At 44.0% G+C, this 20,207-nt stretch overlaps 1 protein-coding gene across 11 annotated transcripts in view; it reads left to right on the forward strand.

The window, feature by feature from the left end:
- The window catches only part of Tmem260 (transmembrane protein 260), a 73,585-nt gene that overhangs the window by 8,435 nt on the left and 44,943 nt on the right, over positions 1–20,207 (forward strand). For all 11 annotated transcript variants that reach the window (XR_005493750.1, XM_063274395.1, XM_039093470.2 and 8 more), the window contains exons 4-5: positions 17,978–18,155; positions 19,785–19,898. Coding sequence is in view for 10 of the 11 variants with exons in the window: in XM_039093470.2 (XP_038949398.1) it covers positions 17,978–18,155; positions 19,785–19,898 (292 nt within the window). In the remaining variant the exon portion in view is untranslated. The remainder of the gene's footprint in view (positions 1–17,977; positions 18,156–19,784; positions 19,899–20,207) is intronic.

The following is a 20,207-nucleotide window of genomic DNA, read 5'->3' on the forward strand; positions in this document are numbered from 1 at the left end:
GAAGTAGGAAGAGCCTGGTAGCACTGCTGTCCGTAGCGCTCCCTTTGGGGCATTTGAAAGCATGCGTTTTGTCAGAGGAACTAATATTCAATTTAATGAACTAATTCTCAGCTCATCCTTATATCTTTATATTAAGACTATGTAATTAAGTTAGTGTTTTAAAAGAACAGGGTTTGGTTTTTTTTTTTTAAGACCACTGAGGTAAATCATTTTAAAATGAGGTGGAATGTAATTTTAAGTATCCTATTTGTTACCCCTAGATGCTATATATAATTTTTTTTAAAGTTATAGGTAATTTGATCACAAATATGAATGCTATCCAACTTTACTTACTATTTGAATTTCAAAGTTACTTGCCAGGAGACATCAAGCTAATGCTATGTAGTGACCCAGGAAGAGGGCCAATGTCATCCTCGTCAAGCATCTACATCAAATACACTTCCTGCGTGCTGCTATCATTTAAATAGAAGAAAGCACACGGACGGATGGTGTTGTACAAACACCTCAGGAAACTTGAACTGTTTAGTCTCTGGTCAGGGAACATCCGTATCATTTGTTTGGGGAGGTATAAGGTAAGAAAACCATTCTCAGTAGCCTTGAAAGTCAGCCAGTAAGGGTGGTGGTGGTGGTGCCACCGCCAGGTAGAACTGCACACAAACGCCTGCCATGGTACTTATTGAGCACCCAATGAGAAATGAAAGTAAAACACTTCTAGTTTTTACAACAAAATTCACTTTTATAGAAACTAAGATAAACCCTCTGTTAAATCAACATATTTTCAGACATTCTAAAAGTCCTTGTTCTGGAAATTTATAAAATACACCGAGGCCATTAGCACTGTGTGGTAAGTAAGCAGATCTCTTAGTGTCAAATGTAGACTATCTGCATATTAATAACCAGTGGTATATTGGAACTCCAAAGAAATTATCATCAATTATAGCAATAATAGTCGAGTATCTTCTGACAGGTTATTCGAGGTCCATATTTTATGCATGGGATTTTGCCATTTTATATTATTATTTCTAAGCATCAGTTCACTGCTGAAATTAATTTGATTATAGTTTGGGGAAGTGCTTGATTCTAAGCAGTCCATCCGCTATTCTTACAGCTCCTATTAAGATGCCATTCAATAAAGAAAATGCCACACCTCGAGAATGCAGATCTCCTGCTTAAGGGACATTTGGATTTTCCAACTCAAAGAGTGTTTTAGATTATTGCCATAGAGAATAACGCGCCTGCTCCCTAATTTCGGAAGTAACAGTGCATAAGTAACAAGTCGTCACCAAGCTTTCGAGCTCGGAAAGAATGGGAAGTACCAGAGCATTCATTTCCTTTCAGGGCAATATCTGTCTTGATCCCTGGTTAATTGATCATATATTTTTCTCATACTCGTATTAAAATTGCATTGACTTTGGCTGGTTAAGCACATTAAGAGCCCAGCTCATTTGCATTTTCTTATAAGTTGAGGGACATATTAGGCTCAAATAGCAGTGCTTCATTTTGAAGGGAGAAAAGCAGGCCAAAACTCTTTTAAGACTGTAGAGTCTTTTCTGACAGCTAGTCAGAGTTAGAATTAGTTCAAGGAGATGTTAATAATGCACTGCCTGGCCTAATCCCTTTGATATCACCAGGTATCCTCCTGTTCATGGGTTAATTGCTTTAAAAGCGAAGGCAGTATTCTGAGCGGTGGGCCGCGTCACCTTTCCACAGCTGTTACCATTGAGTGACAACTAAATCCCGTGTGTAAGATGAGGAAGAGCTCAGTCTCCAATTGGGAGAAAATTTATGTAAACCGCAATCCCTTCAGAATGTGCGGAAGTCATAGACTTTCTTGATTTACTCTGCTTTTCCCAGAAAGCGCTATTGTTCACTTTCCTAAGTCCCATCAACCCTTTGTAGCAGAATATCACAGCAGCAGCAGATAGCTTGAAATATATAAATGCTATCATAGCTCTGATTAATAGCAGTGCTTATGAGTCAAGTCTGATAACAGTGCGGCTCTCCACTCAATTTCAGATACTGCTAATGGAATCTGTCTTCTCCAATTGTAATATGAGAAGGCCTAATTTGCCATGGAGCTTGGAGCTGTCACCAGTAGGGGATTGTGGGGTCAGATGGGAGCTGCCAGGTTTTTGCCCTGCAGCTTGTATCTCTCACTTTGAATAGAGCAGCCCCCTGCCTGCCAGTTAGCTGATAGGCCGCCGTGGGGCTTATGCCACTCTGTACAAAAGGAAAGGGCTGCATAGGCTGACTTCATAATTGTGAAGCCAGCTCATATTTCCACAGCTACTGTGCTGCATAATTTCTAATAAGTGGTTTTAACAAATGTCAGATTATGAAAAGTTTCCTCAATTACAAAAACTTATAAAACATTCAAATTGCTAAATCTGTCTCCTGCCGAGATCCTTGCTACTGGAGCTAGTCATCAGTTATTACTGGCCGGCCAATAAATGGACATATTTCTAAAAATTACAAATAAAACGATAACTTGTAACTCACACAGACTTGCAGCTTCTCAGACTCACAGAGATAGCTGATGACCTTAACAAGTTGAATGTAAGCATGCACCTCATGGCTTCGGGTGATTCAGGGACTTCACCCCCATTTCTTGTTTTCCCTGGTTCTTATGTTGGTTTTAATCATTTGGATGCTTTGTGTTTCCTTCCTACCCTGGTGCCGTGTTAGTGTGGCAATGAGGCTACACCTTCTAAGTGCTCGGTTAGAAGGACTTCGGGTGTTGGGATACGTGTCCTGGTCTGTACCTTTGACAGTTATGTGCTGGAACGCGCTTGGAGGCGGTCTCAGTTCACCTGCTGAACGCCAAGCGTGTTGTCAAGGCTGAGTAGCAGGCTCACAGGCACTGCATGTTTGAGCTCGCGTGCTCTGTAAGCCTTTCGAAGTCGGCCGCACCTCAGCAGGCATTGGCTCTCCTCATACAAGTGCCTGGTACAAGAGACAGCGGGACACTAAAGACCAGTACAGTGCTTCTTTCTAGATTGTTTAGGTACAAGATAGTGAGAAAATGAACTGTTTTAGACTTTATAGCTTTATTATATAGCTATATTTAGGTTAATCTTTTTTGGAAAAAAAAATCTTATGGAAGTGGAGGCATGGGCGCATGTCACAGTTTACCTCTGGAGGTCAGAGAACAGCTTGAGGGAGTTGGTTCTTTCCCTTCACCACGTAGGTCCTGGAACTCACACTCAATTCTTCAGGCTTGGCCACAAGCCGCTGTTCCTGCTGAACCATGGTGCCAGCCTGTAGAGCTCAGTTCCCACCGAAATTGGTTGATTGTATTTACTCCCGGAAACTCTTCATGGTCTGACTCCTTCCATTTTAGTTGTGCTACGTAGTTCTTTTCTTTTTGAGGCTTTAAATTTTTCCTGGACTCTTTTATGGTTTTAAATCACGACTAACGCGTGGCGGTTTTCCTTTCTGACCATCACTAGTTATTACTGGGGAAACAATTCCTGGTTGGCTCAGGAAGTGAAGTAACCTTGGTATGATTTTTCTTATAAAATGTTGGATAAGGACTTACTTTCAAAGTTATTAAAGATTATCACATTTGAAGCCTAGTGGTGGTGGCTGAGGAGATAAAACTTGAATATACTGTGTCCCCAGTTGCTGCCTTTTGTTCATCTGGTGGAAAGGTTTGGGTCCCCCTGCTCTCAGCTGCCTAGAACTTGACACATTTGATGCTCAGAGAACATTTGCTCCAAGGATGCTGACTGACAACAAAAGAAAGAAATGTAACAGTGCTTGGGTTTTTGTTCCCTGAGATGCTGATTTGACCATTCTCCACATAGCCTGGAGAGATGAGAAACTATGATGTCGATAATGTGAATGAGCCAGAAGGAAACTTTCACATCGTTTTCATGACTAAAGCCTAGGAAGATGAGAATATGGAAGGATAAGAATGATGCATGTGGTAGGCAGTGGTGGCTCATGCCTTTAATCCCAGCACTCGGGAGGCAGAAGCAGGCTGATCTCTGAGTTCAAGGCCAGCCTGCTCTACAGAATGAATTTCAGTACAGCAGAGAAACTCCATCTCAGAAAACTAAAACCAAAGACAGACAGACAGACAGAGAGATAGACAGAAACAGAGAGAGACAGAGAAAGACAGAGACAGAGAGAAGAGAGACAGAGAGATAGAGATAGAGAGAGACAGAGATAGAGATAGAGAGAGACAGAGATAGAGAAAGAGAGAGACAGAGAGAAAGAGAGAGACAGAGATAGACAGAGACAGAGAGAAAGAGAAACAGACAGAGGAGAGAAAGAGACAGAGAGAGAGACAGAGACAGAGAGTGAGGAGAGAGAGAGGTGCAGTTGATTTAGCCTGCTTTAGCACTCTTCCTTCCCCTAATCCATTGTGCCTCTCTCCTTATCAGGAGGAAGTGACACTATAGTAATTCAGTAACCAGGGATGTGCATATGCTGATGCTTGGCCTGCTTCCCCTTCCACTTACTTGAAGTAGGCGCGCTCAGTCTCAATAAAAGCTCATGCATCCGGTAGGGTTCTTTGTATGCAGGTATCCCTGATATCAAATGGATTCATGAATTTTATGAGGCGCATCAACTGTGTGTTTGGAACGAATTTCAGGTTTCTGTTATTTGCCTTCTGATTGGGGGTTAGACAAGTATGTGACTACACATGAAAATCAAATACCATGTAGTGGGAAGAGAAAATGCACAGCATCATCTATAGCAAATCCGTGCTGGTGCTGTAAACTGTAACCTCCTGATTTATCCATTGAGTCAACAGACGAATGCTTTTCTGTCAGCCAGAAAACACCTACACAGTCAGTAGCTTTCTTAGGAGCCCTCTCTGGGTCTTAGGATGCTCACACTTGCTAGGATGGACTTTCGTAAAGCCACCACAGCTGCTCTCTTTCAGTGGAGCAAATCTGCCATTTGCGTTGCTCAGTGAAATTGAAAAGACTTGAGGGTCCTTCCCATACTGTCTTTGCCTGTCTGTCTGCATTGTACAGGAGCACTGCATTCTCCTAACCTGTGGACCACATGATTTTATTCTTGTTTTCAATACATCCCAACCACAGATTTCCTTCCCTGCACTCCTCCTCCCCTACCCCAGATCCACTCCTCCTCTGTTTCCCTTCAGAAAAGAGCAGGTCTCTCTGGGTTATCAGCTGAACACTGCATAACAAGATGCAATAAAGCTAGGCCCAAACCCTCATATCAAGGCTGGGTGAGGTAACCAAGTAGGAGGAGAAGGGTCCCAAGAGCAGGCAAGAGTCAGACCCACTGTCTCCCACTGTCAGGAGTCCCACAAGAGCAACAAGCTCACAACCATAGCACACATGCAGAGGACCTAGTTCAGAGCCACGCAGGCTCCACGACTGCCACTCCAGTCTCCGTGAGCCCCCTGTGAGCCCTGCTTGGTTGATGTCTGTGGACCCTGTTCTCCTCGTGTCATTGACCCCTCTGGCTCCTACAACTCTTCCTCCCCTCTTCCACAGGGTTCTGAGAGATCCAAGTGGAGGGACCTGATAGAGACATCTAATTTGAGATCTCTCTCTGCCTGATGTTTGGCTGTGAACCACATGATTTTAGTGATACCCCCCCCCAATCAAGATGATTTACCACAAATACATCACATAATATATTTATACATAGAATATGTTTATAAAAATAAGACAAACTGGGCCTGACAGTCCAGGCCTATAATCCAAGCTACTCAAGAGAATAGAGTAGAAGTACAACAAATTCAAGGCCTGTCTGGGAACTTAAAGAGACTTTATCCCCAAAATAAAATTACAGAGGCCTGGGATGTAGCTCAGTGTGTTCAAGGACCCTGAGTTCAGTCCCTAGTAAAATGCACGCACGCATGCACACACACACACACACACACACACACACACACACACACACACACACACACACAGAGTCTTCTTTCTGTCTCTGTCTCTGTCTCTGTCTCTCTCTCTGTCTCTCTCAAAAGTTAAATTCAAAGAGGGCTGGACTTTATGCTCAGTGACAGCTCACTTGACTACTGTGTCTATAACCCTGTCGTCAAACCCCACTATAATAAAAAAAAAAAAACATTCTTCAGTGACTTGAATCTGTTAAATCATTGGTATTTTTTCTCTACTGGTGGGACACCTTAGAATTAAGTATACCACTTCAGCAGAATAAAAACTTGGTTTTGGTTATTGAAGATATGCGTCTTCCCTTTACAACACAGTGGTTGTTTTATTTAAATTATCGCAGCAGTGTATGGCTCTTTAGGTTATCCCTTCCTGTAAGTCACAGGAATTCTAAAAGTGTGTTGTTTATTTGAAGCAATACTTTCTTTGACTTCACTTTATAAAAATACTAGATTAATAAATACTATATTTGCCTCACCACAAAGTGTTAAATTAAACTGGAAAATAGTGTCTTTAGACTGTTTCCAATATCTTAATGAGTCTGTGATCAATACTAATGCGACCAAGGCTTATGAATTCGTCAAACATTTTTGTATGTCTTTTAGTTTTAACTAAGTTTTAACTTCAAGATCCTAACTTAGCACATTATTAACTATTTGCTTTTTGGAAAGATTATTTATTTACTTATTTAGGTTTGTTCAAGAAAATGAAAGAAAAATTGAGATAGAGTTTATGGATTGCCAAGTGAAACACAATGGTGTGTGTGTGTGGGGGGGGGTTGTCCACATGTGCATGTGTCCAAGTGTGTGTGTGAGTGAGCGTGGGGGTGTGCAGGTGTGACTGTGTGAATGTGGGTTTTGTGTTCAGGTGGTTTTCCTGCATGCTCACAGAGCCTGTGGAGGCCAGAGGAATGTGTTGGGTGCCCTGGGACTGGGCTTAAAAGTTGTGAGCTGCCATGTGGGTGCTGGGAATCAAACCCATGCCTTTTGGATGAATGGCCGGTTCTCTTAACCACTGAGCCCTCCCTAGCCCAACAATGGGGCTTTTGGTTAAGTCGTCGTCGTTGTCATTGTTGTTGTCGAGTTGTTGTTTTAATCATCAAACTTAGTCATTGGATTGGTGACTATTGTTTTGTTTTATTTAGGGAAATATTCCTAGTTAATGTGCCAGGTAGGCTTTATGGTAGTACATGACAGCGTGTTTTGTAGGCTTAGATTAATAATTTCATTTAAAAGTCATAGTCAAATTTTAATGCCAGACTAGATATCCTCCCTCTTTTTTTTAAATTTTGTAATTATATTTATGTACAGAAAACTTGGTGTACATTTAACCCAGCTTAGTGGCGAGTTCTTTAGCCTCTGCCTTTTCCAGCTCGGCAATGCAAGCCACAGATTTAGGACCCAGGACGTTGTCTACCCAGTGACGGTGGATCTCCTCATATCTGTCATTATAATTGGTCCTAATAGCCTCCACCAGCTTGGCCAGAGCACCCTTGTCTTCTGAGTTAACCTGTGTGAAGGCAACAGTGGTGCACGTCTTCCTGTGGACCAGGCGCCCCAGCCTGGCCTTTCCCTTGATGATGCAGTAGGGCACCCCCATCTTTCAACACAGGGCAGGCAGGAAAACCACCAGCTCAATGGGGTGCAGCATCATAGGCAGTCACCACCAGCTGAGCCTTCTTGACCCGTGCTCAGAGGACAGGCAGTCTCTTAGCTGGGACGTACCCCTTTGCCAGCAGCTTTCTTCTCAGCGCGGGCCAGCAGCCTCTGCTTCTTCTCCTGCTTTGTCTCTGGCCTGTACTTGTGGGCGAGCTTAAGAAGCTGAGTTGCTGTTTGCCTGTCCAGGGCCTGGGTGAACTGGTTGATGGCAGGAGGTACTTTGAGCCGCTTATAGAGGATGGCTCTTTGCCGCTGCAGCCTGATGTAGCGGGGCCATTTGACGAAGCGTGTGAGATCTCTTTTGGGCTGGATGTCCTGCCCAATGCCGAAGTTCTTAGGCCCTTTCTCATACAAAGGATTGACCACCTTTTTGGCCTCCTGTTTCTTGATGACGGTGGGGGCTGGGGCCACCTTCTTCCCCTTAGCCTTCTTTCCTTTGGGCATCTTGCTCGACTGGAGGAGCCCTCTTTTTTGTTTTGTTTTGTTTTGTTTTTTGTTTTTAAACTAGTTCTTACTGCACACTCCTGCTTCCGACTCCTGAATGCTAGGATTCTAAACGTGTACTATCCAGCTCAGTTTCCTACCACTTTAAAAGAAAGACTCCTTAGAAAGATTTTAGGACCATTAAGTCATCGAGCAGTTACATATGCAGGGACATTTATTAAGGACATTTTATTCTACTGAAGAAATGACATGCTGTAGTTCTGTGGGGCAGAGGAGATGGTGTGCTCTTGCTCAAGGTTTCTCCTAGAAGAGATTTCAACTAACTCATCTAATCTCTCACAGGCCTCTCCCTCACTGTTGGGAAGGCCAATTCCAGGGCTCAGTCATCAGAAGGGGCAGTGAAATCCTTGGCGACTGGAGGACTTCTGTAAAGTCCTAGGATTCTCGTCACTTCTTTTCTTAACACATTTAAGAGCACACCCACTCTGGACAGTTTCACCATTAAAAGCTTTGTGGCATCATGTAGGAAAACGCGCTGCACGATTAATGCTTTTGTGCCTCTAATGGCTGTGCTTTATTGATATGGAGTCCTCACCCATACGTGACTCAGTAAAACAAACAATGGGAATGGTGTGACTTTGTCAAAACATTGGGAAACCGGAAGGAACGTTTTTACACATCTGTGTGAAAGGCAGTGTAATTGTGACCCCTCTGTATTTATTATCCTCTTGGATAATAATTTTGTAAGTAAAGAGTAAGTCAAGTCATATGAAAGACAGAGGTGCTCTTTGCATAAGTTATTCCCATTCCCTCCCCAAGAGTATCTGAAATCAAAGAACAGAATAACGAGAGGAGTGAGCATACCCTGGCGTCCAGAAGCTGCGTCCACACGGGCATCAACGTAACAAAGAGGGAACCCTTTAGTTTTCTGCCTTACTTGTTGCCAAGATACCACATTTTATAGTTCTAGAGAACAAGCTTGTAGGGGTATGGTTTTGTTTATGTCTTTAGAATTATTTATTTGATTTTACATGTCTGAGTGTTTTGCCTAAATGTATGTATGTGTGCCACATACATGCCTGGTTCACATAAAGTTCAGAAAAGAGCATTGGATCCCCTGGAACTGAATTTACCATGATTGTGAGCCTCCCCGTGGGTTCTGGGAACTGAACCCAGGTCCTTAGCAAGAGCAACAAATGCTCTTAATTACTGAGCTATCTCTCCAGCCCCCAAGAGCATGATTCCTAAAGGAAACAAAATTTACCCCAAGCCTAAGATACATTTTGTTTTCACAGTTAAAAGACTCTCTTCACCCTTTGTGGGTTTCCGGGATCAAGCTTAGGTTATTGGGCTTGGCAAACAGGCCTAACCACTGAGCCGTCTTGTCACACTAAGATTTCTTTCTAAATAATGGGATAATTATAAACTTGATTTGAAAGATGTTGTTGCTGTGTTGCTCAGTGGTAGAGAACTTGCCCAGCATGTGCAAGGTCCGAGGTTCAATCCGCAGTACTTCAAAGGGGAAGAAAAAGAATGAAAGACAAATTGCTAGGCTGAGGTTGAGGTAGTTAGAGCCATTGCTCTTCGGAGCCCACTTGAAGCTTAAGGTTATGTTTTACACATAAAATACACAGTACGAAAAGCATTTATCGTCAAACAGTCAAGTAGCTTTTCTCCATACATGCACTCCCCAGAGATGTATGTGACTCGCTGTTACGTTGGCATGGCTATCCCGTGGGATCAGTAGTCCGGAATTTTGTATTTTTTGCTTTGTAATATATTGTATATAGAGGATTTTAAGTTACCCAATGGTTTTCCTATCTTTTGACTGTTTACAGTAAAAAGGTTATATTTTTAAGGATTGGTTATTTTTAGAAACATAAAAAAACTATTAAGTATCACTTAATACATTTATTATTGACCTCCTGGAGGACAGGCAGACTTTTTAATCTTAGTAAAAGTATTTTAGGGAAAACTTAGAAAACCCGGTGCCTGTATAAGATATGCAGTGAGGTAGCTAAGTGAATGCAAGCTGTGCTCTGGAGAAAGAGGCCCTGGAGAAACCCAGAGTTGGGGAAACAGCCTGTCGTACGGTTTGACTCTAATATGCCCCCCAAAGGTTTGAGTGCTGAAGGCCAGCCGATGGGTATTAATTACTTTTAGTTAATTTACTTCTTGATATTTTCATCCATGTATATAGTATTTTAATGATACCCATGCCCCTGCATCAACTCCTCTCATCATCGCTCTGTCTCCCTCTGAACCCTTTCCTTCCCACTAGTGCTGATGGTCCTCTCTAGCATCATCTGTGGCTTCCCCCAGGGCTCACAGTGTGACGGCACTATTTATAGGTGATGGGAGCTGGGCAGTGGGACCTGGTAGGAGGAGCGGGTCACTGGAGACAGCCTTTGGAAGGCCTGCCACTCTTGCCACTCTTGCCACTCCTGCTGCTGCCTGGCTGCCAGGAGGTAACCAGCTCCCTACTGCCATGTCCTTTTCCTGTGATGTTCTGCTTCAGCTTGGCCCTGACTCAGTGGGAGAGGAGAGGGGAGGGATCAGGAGGACTGTGGAGGGAGAGGATAGCACAAGGAAGAGGGGAAGGAGGAAGAGGGTGCATGGAGGCTGACACAGTCATTACAGACCTTGACTGTGGTCATGGCCTTCGATTATGGCTGCGAAGGAAGAGGAAGGGTCAGATGCCAACAGATCAGACTGGGTTTGTTTTGACTCCTTCACCCGGGTGGTTTGTCATGCTCCAGGACTGGTTTGAGCTCAGGGTGATTACTAGGAGCCAGAACCAGGCAGTTAATGATACAGGTGGAGGAGTTGGTTTAACAGTGATGGGGGCTGGCTAGAGAGGTGGCCCAGCAGTGAAGAGTGCTGGCTGCTCTTGCAGATGGCCCAGCTCCGATGCTCGGCATCTACACGGTGGCTCTGTAACCCTAGTTCTAGGACCCTGACAACCCCGTGGACCTCTGTGGGCACTGACCTTCGTGGGTACTGTATGCATTTGGTACACAGCTGCATGGCAAACATTCATACACTTAAAATAAAAATAAGTATTTTTTAAAAGTCGTTAGGAATAAATTTGGTGACTTGTAAAATGTTTGGCAGGGAGAGAGGCAGAGGAAATGTTGCCCTTCATTTCTCTCAGACAAGGAAAATAAGTAACGAAAATCATGAAATAGACAGTAACATAGCAGGAGCATGGCTGGCGGAGAGGGAGAGGCTCATTTTGTTCCGGTTGGTATTGGCTGACTTGTGACATCCGACTTGGAGTAACGGTAGCCAGTTGGACATAATAAGTTTGGAACTAAGGGGTGAAGTATGCTCGGTTGTTTCTTTCAATGTGGGGTTTCCAGTTGAAAGTGAGACAGTAGATAAAACCAGTCTATGCAGAATGAGGAGCAATCCTCTCAGCCTGAAGAGCTTGAAACTAGAGCAAAGATCAGTGTTAGGAATTCATGGGGAAAGTGGAAACATGGATAGAAAATGCAAAGGAATATCTAGGACTATGCACGATGGAGCAGGGGAGCGTGGGGTCCCACATATCAGACCTACAGAGTGGGCCTTGAAGAGTTCTCACACCAGTGGACAGCACAGTAGAGGACCAGAGCGCCCATTGTCACTGGGATGGGGCATGGGTGGAAGTGGTTTGCAGTAGTGAACTAGAGGGCAAGACCACGAGGCAGATAGGATAGGCGCTGAGCTTCTTGAATGCATCCGGAGACCAGATTGCTTTTCACTAGAATCCCTGCTGCACTGCAGGAAGATGCAGCAGGAAGTGCCAAGGAGGAGGATTTGAGCGATGGAAGCAGGCTCTGCTGGGCAGGGTGGTCAGGGCTCCATCTCCAAAGCTGTAGACGGACCTGGTCCTTGCCCGATTGGCTGGTCAGCAAACACCGCTGGCTCCACTTGCCGTGCCTGGAGTAGAGAGCCCGTCTCTCACAGCCACTTGCCTTTCAATACAAACTTTAATGAAGCCTTAGAAAGTTGAGAATTGTCTCATGAGACTCTTCTATCAGATATGCATTCAGTCAGAGTCCAGTTTTCAGTAACCGGCCTACTCCAGCCTTTAACAATTCTGTACTTTGTTTTCCAACACGATTCTAGCGTACTTCAGGTTTCAGTTGGGCCTTTTGCTCTACATGTTTAGTCTCCAGCCTTTCGTGACTGCCTTTACATCCTCCTACAGCCAATCCAGTCTCCATCCCTTCCCTTTCCTGCCTGAACTCTGTCCTTGTCCTCCTGTTCTTCCTCTCCAGGCTACTCCACAGCTGTAGGCCCTGCAGTCTCCCACCTCAGCTGCACCTTCTTCTTCCTCACTGTCCACAAAGCCTTGTGTTCAGCAGGGCATGTAGCTTAGCAACAGGGCACTTGCCTAGCAAGCAGGAGGCCCTTGGATCAAGCTCCAACCTGGTGTGTGTGAGTGTGTGTGTGTGTAGGCATGTGTGTTTCTGTGTGTATGTGTCTGTGAGTATGTGTGTGTCTGTGAGTGTATATATGTCTGTGTGCATGTGTGTGAGTGTGTGTGTCTGTGAGTATGTATGTGTGAGTGTGTATGTGTGTGTCTGTGACAGTGTGTGTGTATGCATGTGTGTCTCTGTATGTGTCTGTGAGTGTGTATGTGTCTGTGAGTGTATATATGTCTGTGTGCATGTGTGTGAGTGTGTGTGTCTGTGTGTGTCTGTGTGAGTGTGTATGTGTGTGTATGTGTGTGTATGTGTGTGTATGTGTGTGTCTGTGACAGTGTGTATATGTGTGTATGTATGTGTGTGTGAGTGTGTATGTGTGTGTGTCTGTGAGAGTATGTGTGTGTATATGTGTGTGTGAGAGTGTGTGAGTGTGTGTGTGTGTGTGAGAGTGTGTGTGAGTGTGTGTGTGTGTCTGTGAGAGTATATGTGTGTGTATATGTGTGTGTGTGTCTGTGAGAGTGTGTGTGTGAGAGTGTGTGTGTGTGTGTGTGTGTGAGTGTGTGTGTGTGTGTGTGTGTGTTTGGGGGACAGTCTTGTATATATCACTCCTGAGTGCTGACCTTTCTCACAGGAAGTATGTCAAATTACCTCCTTTTCTTAATGCACCACTTCATGCATGCTGTATTATGCAGTCCGTAATACTGATTTTGAATCTTAGCATAAAAACAGTGTTAAAATATGTGCATTAGAGCCTTGCATTGTTGGTACACATCTTTAATCCTAGCTCTCGGGAGGCGAGGCAGGCAGATCTCTGAGCTCGAGGCCATCAAAAAAAGAAAAAAAATGGGCATTTTAGGGGAAATTCAGTTTGATTCCATAAAATGATGTTGAAATCAAAGAAATGCATTTAAGTTCAGCCTATATAGATTATTTTATGAAAAATAAAATTAATAGTCTTTCAAATGATAAGTCCTCCAAAATATTCAACAGACTACACCTTTATTCTTTGGTTTTCTTACGGCACAGTCTTGCTGTGTACCTCAGGCTGGCCAGGAACTAACCGTGAAGCCCAGCTGGCTCCTTCAGGCATGACTCTCTTGCCTCCACGCCCAAGTGCTGAGATTGTAGGTCTGTGCCGTCATGCCTGGCGAGTTCTATGTTGGAATACGTGTAGCGATAACTAAAGAGACCGTAAAAGGCAGATCACAGATTCAAAGGCCGGCCTGAGCTACACAAGAACCTGGCTCAAAAAAGGAAACAGAGCCCAATAGGTCTGTGCTATACACATAACTTCCTGCCTGCATGTGCACGTCTGCCTCTCTGCTTTCTAGGCAGTGTTCTCACAGTAGGACTGGAAAAAATGGCAATTGTAACAAAGGGGAATGGTGTCTTGTGAGCATTTTTGGTTGCAACCATTTGATTGGCTGTGTTTAGTAGAAAAGAAGTATACTTTTAAAGAGTCAAGTTTAGGTAAGATGATATATGACTTTAATCTCCACACCTGAAAGGCAAGTGTATCTCTGTGAGTTCAAGGCCAGCCTGGTCTATACAGAACGTTTCAGGCCAGCCAGGGCTACATAATAAGACCATGTCTAAAACAACAAAAGAAGCTGAGGAGAACTCTACAGTTTGGTTTAGAAGGGCAAGTGACCCAATTTTAAGAATTGTGACAGGGCCAATGGGGTGGCACAAGAACAAGTATGCAAAAGGCAGGCAGACAGAAGAAAGATGCATGGTGTCTTTAGGATACCAGCTACTCCACACCTACTAGACTGGCTTGGATTACAAATTCAGATCAGAATGCTGGGCAGTGGTGGCATACACCTTTAATCCCAGCTCTGGGGAGGCAGAGGCAGGCAGATCTTTGTGAGTTCAAGGTCAGCCTGCTCTACAGAGTGAGGTCCTGAACAGCCAAGACTACACAGGGAAACCCTGTCTGGGAAACAACAGAGTTGAACTATAAAAATCCAGCCTCTCATACTCTGCTGCTGAAAAACAGACACATTAAAAGACCCATGGCCTTCTGTCATCAGCTTGCCTTAGAACTACAGCCCAGAGCTATTAGTCCAACTCTGAGCCAGCTCCTCAGATGCTAAAGATGAAGCTTATAGACGAGATCTCTGCCATCCCCTCTATGGGAAGCACCTCCTTTGCCATCTGTAACTCTACTTAACAGGTTCGCACAGTAGTCCTCTGGCCCTGAGGACAGTTCAGTGCCATAGACTACAGTTCACTGCCAAACCGTTCTCATCTGAGGTTGAAGCAGTCGGATTTTGCTGGCATGAGGTTAATGTTCAGTAAAAGCTGTACCTAAGCATGGGTAAGTCTAAGGTGGCTAGCTACATCTTCTAGTGACGTCAGTAATGTTCCTTGTTTTGTTCAATATTCCAATGCTGTGAAATATCCGAAAGAGCGAAAAGCAACTGGGTATCCTGAGCATAATATCTATATTAGATATATATTAGATATAAAGTACCTACATTAGATATATATTAGATATAAAATCACTGCACATTAGGGGATCCGTGGCTTTCTTCCTGAGGATTTATTGATATCAGTAATATCAGTCTCTTTGATTCTATTTAATTATCCATCTGGTGGTTTTAAACTTTGACAAACTTTTCTACCAGAAAAAAGTAGATTAAACCAGTAAACAGAGGTTTTAAATATAATTTAGTCTTACACAGTAAAATGTTGTTTCAATGTAACATGGGAACAGATACAATTCTAGTAACTACCAAAACTTTATTCTAGTCCATTCCTCATTCCGGAAGGTACACGGTAATCAAAACATAATTTGCCACTAATCCCGAATAAATCATTTCATATCAAAACCCAAATACCTGTCTTTTTTTTTTTCTTTTTTCTGTTTTTCGGAGCTGGGGACCGAACCCAGGGCCTTGCGCTCACTAGGCAAGTGCTCTACCGCTGAGCTAAATCCCCAACCCCAAATACCTGTCTTTGAATCCACAACATAGTGGCACTGGGCAGCTACAGTGTGAATGCTGGTCCAGCCATAAGTCACCACAGGACCTTGGAAAAATAACCCGACCTAAGTGGGCCCCACTTTCTTTGTTTGAAATTGGAAATTGTTACTCTTTAAGGGTATTGTGTGTAAGGCACAACAGGATGGATTTCACTCTGACGGTCTCATACAGGTGTAGCTATATTTTGATCTTACTCCTCCTTATTCTCTTCTGTCCCCCACCCGTAGTTCCCCCTCTGGTTTCAAGTCCTTTTGATAAATAAATTAATTAATCGGGTAATTAGGTTTCTTGAGACAGGGTTTCTTTATCTAGCCCTGACTGACCTGGAACTTCCTTTGAGACCAGGCTGGCCTCGAACTCAGAGACCTGCCTGCCTCTGCCTCCTGAGTGCTGGGATTAAAGGCGTGATCAGCATGCCTGGCTACCTTTTTTATTTTTTAGGTCTAAAATGCTACATAAAAGAAAATGCAGTATATTTCTGGGCTTACCTTGTCTTGTTTAATACAGTAGCCCCAGTCCCAACCTTTTCTACAAGAGGACGCTCTCATTCTTCTTTATACTTGACGACAACTCCGTGGGTACAAGAGCCATCTTCTTGTATCATTCCTGAAGTGGCAGGTATGGAGGTTAGGCACTGTGCAAGTGTCGAAGACTTTGACCTCTACGTCAGTTCTGGTTCCTGGTTTCTGAGGAATGTCTGACTGCACTAACTGCCATCCCTACCTAGTGTAGAGGGCACCCTCCTACCTTCATCCTTCCCAGTGTCTGTTGTGGTTTTTTACATTATAATCATAATGACGGGGGGAGATGAAATCTCAATATAATCTTGACTTGTATACTTCTAATGGCAAAGAATGGCGAGCACTTTTTCATAATTTATTGGCATTTGTACTTCTTCACGTAAGGATCCTTCGATTCATTTGCCCACTTACTGATCAGTATCTAGACTATACGAAAACTTTAAAGAAATGAATTTGTTTCAGACTCACTGTATCCTTACCCTTGAGTCTGTCATTTTTCCCTGGGTGCTAATTTATGTGTTAACCAAAGGAAGGATGCTTGTGTCTTCTGACAACTTTGCAAAACTGAATTTCATGGACGAAACTAAGTTCTATTAAAATGTTGTAAGTAAAGCCAGCTGTGGTGACACACACCTACGATCCAGCAGTCAGGATTATGGTGAGTGTGAGGGTAGCCTGGGCTACAAAGTGAGACCCTATTTCAGAAGACAAAACTCAAAAATGCTTTTAAGACTAATCCACTCGAACCCACTCATTCCTGTTTCCTTTGTGTGTTTGGAGCAAACGGGAGATGGACTAGAAGTCTGAGAACTGAAGAGAAGTTAGAAAAGAATAAGAAACCAGTATGGAGGAGGGAGAAAGGCAGACATTGTATTGAGGGGTACAACATGAGCCCTGATGCGCATGGCACATTAGGGAGCTTTGAGGCAGACAGCTAGTCAGCAGAGATCAGATTGCTGCTACTGGCCAAAGGATGGGGCCCAGTATATTGGAGGACTGGATTCCAGGCTGACTCATCTATGACAACATTCAGACTGAACTGAACCCAGGTCCTCTGGAAGAAAAGTAAGCATGCCTGTCCTCCCTCACTCCCAGCCCCCAGACAGGGTTTCTTTCTGTAGCCCTGGCTGTCTTGGAACTCACTCTGTAGACCAGGCTGGCCTTGAACTCAGAGACTCACCTGCCTCTGTCTGAGGTTGCTTTAGACAAAGTAAAGATAAATTGTATTTTTCTAAAGAAGCCATGGGAATGTAAATTTCAACAAATGTAAAGAATCAAAGGCTACACCAGGAAACAAAGTGCTCACTCCGTAAATGTCAACCAGAGCCATGCAGTGATTCCGTGGGGGACTCTGCACCTTAATTCTGAGTGCCAGGATTAGAGGTGTGAGCACCCTTAACCCCTGGGCGCTATTCCAACTCCGTGTTGAAACTTTACTTTACTTTTTTCTACAGCGGTTGATTGAAATTACTTCATATTTTTATATAAACTATCTGAACGCTAACAATTAGAGCAATTAGTATCGATTGCTAGGCCGAGTAAGGGTTACTATAGATATACTCAGTGGTGGCTAATGCAGTTCCAAAACTCCTGAAAGTAGTTGTTTTAAATTTTGTAGTTGTAGATTTATAGCAAGGTGGGACTTATTCTGGCGAGATATGGCTAGGGTTGGGTCATGTTACCAGTCACAAGTCACATCTCTAAATGGACCTCTGGTAGAAGGCCCTAGGCTCCAGCACTCCATGAGGAGTGACATGGAATGCTCCCGAGTGGGCGTTTGGCCTTTTGGTGAGTGTCAGTGTCAGCTAGTCCATTTGTGGCTGTGGAGGATGAACCCAGGGCTATCCGTAGCCATCGCTTCAGGTTGTCTGACCTGGCTCAAGCCTTCGATCTGAGGGGTGAGCCTCCTCTGTCCGTAGACATGTGGGCTTCCTGACTAGAATCTGTTGGAATTATTGATGAGGAGAGTGTTGGGTGTAGTGTGCTGGGAGAGGGCTGGGCGGGTTTCTGAGAGAAAAGTCAGCTCCTTTTGTGTGGAGAGAGATTTCATGTTATCTGTGTTTGCAGGCTTTCTGGCTCACGTGCCGGAGGAATCCTTGCTGCGGGGGTGTTTTCGTTTTCTCGCCTAACATGGCAGTGGTCCATTGCAGCCGAGGTTTTTAGCTTAAACAATCTGTTTGTGGGGCTGCTCATGGCGCTTACCGTGCGTTTTGAGGAGGCAACAGCCGCAAAGGAGAGATCAAAGGTAAGCTATTTTGATCAAAGTGAAATATGTTTTTGTTTCAGTTTTTAGGCAGAAATGTCTTCCTTTTTAACTTTGGTTTAGACCACACTCATCTATCCTGATTCCTGTTAGCGGTAATCTGGCAGGTGGAGACTGTCACATTCAGACCCTTTGCTAGGAAGGGAACCGTGGTAGCTCTCAAGTGTGGCGCTTTACCCTGCTCCAGTTCAGAAGGCTGTGGAGAATGAGAATTACAGAGTGTCTACGGAGTCCTGAGGGAAGAAGGTGTTTGGTTCATACACCACTCTGTGTGTGTGTGTGTGTGTGTGTGTGTGTGTGGTGTGTGTCTGTGTGTATGGTATGTGTCTGTGTGTGTGGTGTGTGTGTGTGGTGTGTATCTGTGTGTGTGGTGTGTGTGTGTGTGTGTGTGTGTGTGAGGCCAAGAATGGACCACCTTAGGTAAATACAATGGTAGTACATGGATTCCTCATTAATTACGGGAAAGAGCACAGTAATAAATTATTTTTTGCCAGACAAAGAGCATCAAATGTAGCATCCCAAGTGGTTCAGAGATGGCCACTGCCATCACCTGCAATGTGAAGGAGCCTTGTCATCTACGCACTTGGTAGCCTTGTGCCTTAGAAAGGCTGCATGGGGGTTGGGGATTTAGCTCAGTGGTAGAGCGCTTGCCTAGGAAGCGCAAGGCCCTGGGTTCGGTCCCCAGCTCCGGAAAAAAAAGAAAAGGAAAAAAAAAAAAAAAGAAAAGAAAAAAGAAAGGCTGCATGGTCTCAGTTCCGAGCAGCCTGCCGTTAGAGCACAGAACAAAGGCTACCATGGGTATCCGTGGTTCCCATGAAGCTCCAGAGCCATTAGTGTTCTATGTAAAACAACCTCCCTTTCTGATCATGATAAAGAAAAACACATATATATACATATATACCATGTACTCGTTGGGGACATAAGCATTCAGCCATAGAGACCATGGTAGCAGACTTAACTCCAGGTACAAAGAGAAGTAGAAATCTATAGCCAAGGAGCTGGCAGGGACAGGAAACATAGAGATAAAGGGAGGTTTGGGTCAAACCAAATGCTTGTGAGGGAGCAGGCCCCTGATGAGCTGTGGAAGGTGGGATGTGGAGTGGGGGCGGTGCTCAGGATCCGTCCTGTGATTGGACAGTGGAGAATAGTTGAAAGGGCCTAATTGCTATGTGTTAAGGAGAGACTCTCAATTATGAAACATGCATGTTCAGTAACAGCTCAAAGCCTCCTATGAGATAACTGAAGTTCTAAATAACATTTATTTATTTAGTCGGGTGAAGCAGAATTGTTGGACTTTAATGACAGATTTCAGTTAGGAGTATACAGCCCCCTGTTACTGGCAGTCATTGTAAGGGCTTCTCGGTAGTCACTTTGAAGATAGTCTCAAGCTCAAACTGGAGGGCTTTGTGAGAATGGGGGAAAATTACCCAAAGCTGCCACTGATGAATATTAGTGATGACCGTATTGTCACTAATGGTGACTATGTGGTGGTTGGCACCTCAGGGCATGGCTCTAAGCTGGCACACAGAAGCTGTGCACGCACTGAGGGCCTTCTACTGTGATGTTTAGTTTGGGGTGAAGTTTTGACTTAGTGTTTTCTTTCTTTCCCAGATAGCAGCCATTGGAGCTTTCTCATGTGGCCTCAGCTTGTGTAATCAGCACACAATAGTCCTCTATGTTTTATGCATAATACCCTGGATTCTTTTCCGACTCCTGAAAGAGAAGGTAGGTTTGTTTTTTTAATTATAAAGACTAAAATTCTTACTATTTCACATAGGTTCAGTTCAACTTTTGTGTTATCTAAACATTTAGGGCTTCGGTGTTTCTTGAGTCTTATGTAAAGTATAAGTGACCCGAGGCCTTAGCAATATTGACTTTAAAAAGAGGATTTACCGAATTATGCAGTATTGATTATGGTGGTATCTGGCTGACTCCATAATCTTCCCCATGATTGTTGACAGCGCCTCCGTGCACAGGGGCAGAAGGGACTGGGAACAGCAGTATCACGTTTCCTAACTGGTTTTCTTGCACAGC

Source organism: Rattus norvegicus, chromosome 15 (genome assembly GCF_036323735.1).
Source record: "Rattus norvegicus strain BN/NHsdMcwi chromosome 15, GRCr8, whole genome shotgun sequence".
In the NCBI taxonomy this organism is placed as follows: Eukaryota; Metazoa; Chordata; class Mammalia; order Rodentia; family Muridae; genus Rattus; species Rattus norvegicus.